Source organism: Montipora foliosa, chromosome 4, assembly GCF_036669935.1.
Source record: "Montipora foliosa isolate CH-2021 chromosome 4, ASM3666993v2, whole genome shotgun sequence".
NCBI lineage: Eukaryota > Metazoa > Cnidaria > Anthozoa > Scleractinia > Acroporidae > Montipora > Montipora foliosa.
The window spans coordinates 42,919,234-42,921,733 of record NC_090872.1 but is presented as its reverse complement, the minus strand read 5'-3'; the positions used below and the strand labels follow the sequence as shown (position 1 = coordinate 42,921,733).

The 2,500-nt window shown below is 37.6% G+C and overlaps 1 protein-coding gene across 1 annotated transcript in view; it reads right to left on the bottom strand.

Moving 5' to 3' along the window:
• LOC138001363 (plexin-A4-like) overlaps positions 1-2,500 on the bottom strand; it is a 101,405-nt gene that overhangs the window by 45,113 nt on the left and 53,792 nt on the right. Inside the window, exons 10-11 of the mRNA XM_068848008.1 lie at positions 1,887-2,003; positions 1,328-1,417 (exon numbers count right to left, since the gene is read on the bottom strand). Of these exons, the coding sequence (XP_068704109.1) occupies positions 1,328-1,417; positions 1,887-2,003 (207 nt within the window). The remainder of the gene's footprint in view (positions 1-1,327; positions 1,418-1,886; positions 2,004-2,500) is intronic.

Genomic DNA, 2,500 nt, shown 5'->3' with positions numbered 1-2,500 from the left:
ACTTAAATCCTCTCCCTTCTTGAGATACAAAGGGAATTATGACACCCCCAAATGGCCCGAAAAGTTTCGGGACTTTCAAGAAACGGGCCCCAGGACTTCTTTCTCTAGATCTGCTGTCCACTCTCTAATCTACTTGACCACACAAGCAAGTCATGCATGCATAATCATATTATTTTACATATTTACATATACTGTCCTTACATTATGGTTACAGTAATCATATCATGACGAAATTTGGCTAGGGTATTTAGTAGCCTATTAAAGAAAATCACCGTTTTTTTCATGTGAAGACAGAAAAGGGTTTAGCTCTGACAAAGAGCTACCGCTCAAAACGTCAGCTTTCAAATTACTTTACAGTGGTTAATCTACAATATCAACTCAGTTGATAAACCCTTTTCTTTGTGCCACTTCGCCACCAACACAGCACCACAGCTTCTTTAGAAACTAAACCCCTTTATCCTACATGTGAAAGAATGCTTCACTTCCACTGACACTGAACCAACATTCTCAACCCACTAACCAAGACAATCGTTATTATAGACTAAACACTGAAAATAAGTGATTACTCCAATCAAAATAATGCATGCCAGTCTCTTACCTGGAATGCTAACTGTTTGAAATAAGTGCATAGCCCTAATCACCATTTGAATTGAGTGCTTAACCCTAATTACTAAAATGCATTTAGTGCCCCTAACCTTGCATGAAAGCTAACCATTCAAACTAAGTGCCTGACCCTAATCAATAAAATCTAAAGTAGCAAAGAAAATACTTTGAGGTTAGGTGTACTTTAAGTAATCAAAACAATCAGTTACCTTATTAATGGAAATGCACCAATTACTTTGACATTTTTTTTATACTTGTATGAATGTATTAAGTCAATAAAATATTCTGTCAGTCCCTGGGAGACTCCTTGCAGTTTCTGTAAAATGTCCCCAAGAATTACTTTGCAAACAGAAGAAGTCACTAAAATCGGCATTAATGAAAAAAAAATTGAAAAAAAACCCAATGTCCCAGTATTTTAGCTTCCCTTGCTACAGTCCTAGACATAATTGTTGGGATCGACACTTCTGCCTCTTCCTTCCCTCTCAATGTTGGTGTGACTGAACTGCGATAAACAAATTTGAGAGGGGCAGGGAATGCACAAGAAGGGAATAGAGGATGTTGGCATGAAGTGTCCCAACTATTTATGTCTGAGACTGTAGGTTGAGTCTTATTTGACAGACAAAATTAATGATACAGGGTAAGTTTCCTGAATTTGATGCTGTTTCCCCCAGCTGAAATTATTATACCATACAAAAATAACAGGATCATTAGTTGATATACATACCATCTTTGGTTTGCACACCAATTCAGAGGGACTTGTTAGTGCTGCATCCACTGTTTCACCTAATAGCTTGCACTTGTATGAAGCACCAGCCTACAATTTGTACAAAGACATTCTTTCAAATTATCATCCATAATTGTATTTTTTTCTTACCAAACAAATTCACATGTCCATTACACATGTAAACGAGTAATGTGAGAAATACTATATGAAAGATACTGTGCATCAAATGGAATGTTGGAAAAATCCTAGCCACAGATTTGAACACATGCCCCCCACCCGTGATCTAGTCAGATGCCGTACTGGAGACTGGTGAATGAATGAATGAATGTAGGTATTGACTAGAACTGCATGACCTAGTCACATAGTCAAATTTCAGATAACCACAGGACTCATACAGTGTAACTGCATCACACAGTCACATTATGCCATATCGGCGATAACACCTCGCTAACTGCATCACACAGTCACATTAAGGCATATCAAAGATGCAACCAACCGCAAAAGCAAGTAATGTAAGAATTACTGCTGCAGGACAGAATTTCATGAAATTCAACAATACCTTTGGCTGAGGAAAATCCTGACCAGGGATTGTTACATTAGTTTCGACATCCACTGGAATTAGCAAGGTCATGTTTGCTTTCAACCTTGGACACCCAGTTGGACTTGTGGTACGCTTCTAATGATGATAAAAATTGTGTTAAGAAATTACCTCGTTCCAAAAGAGAGCAAAAGGCCTGCAGTCATTTGTCTTTATATAATGCTTTATTGCCAAACCCCAGGTTCTCAATGCCTGTCCACCATGATGTCTTAATTTCATAAAATAAGAAATTTGCAAAGCACTACAACGAGTGTGGACCTTTGAAACAGAGCAATCATTGGTATAATCTGGTCGTAAGCAAATGAATAAATGTGGTTTTTATGAAAACGTTTCTCACAAACAGTCATGAAAAAGTGAATTTTACCATTTTAGAAGGACAGCTACATGTAACTTTCTGTGACATAATTGTTGGGATCAACAACTCTTCCTTGGAACAAATCTGGGGATTTTAGGACACCATTTTATGCCCAAAAATATGATCAAGGCTGCCCACACGGCAAAATGCACGAGCTATCTGAGATACAAATAAGGAAATTTTTAAACTCAAAAAACCCCAGCTCTGAACCGAAGTTAAA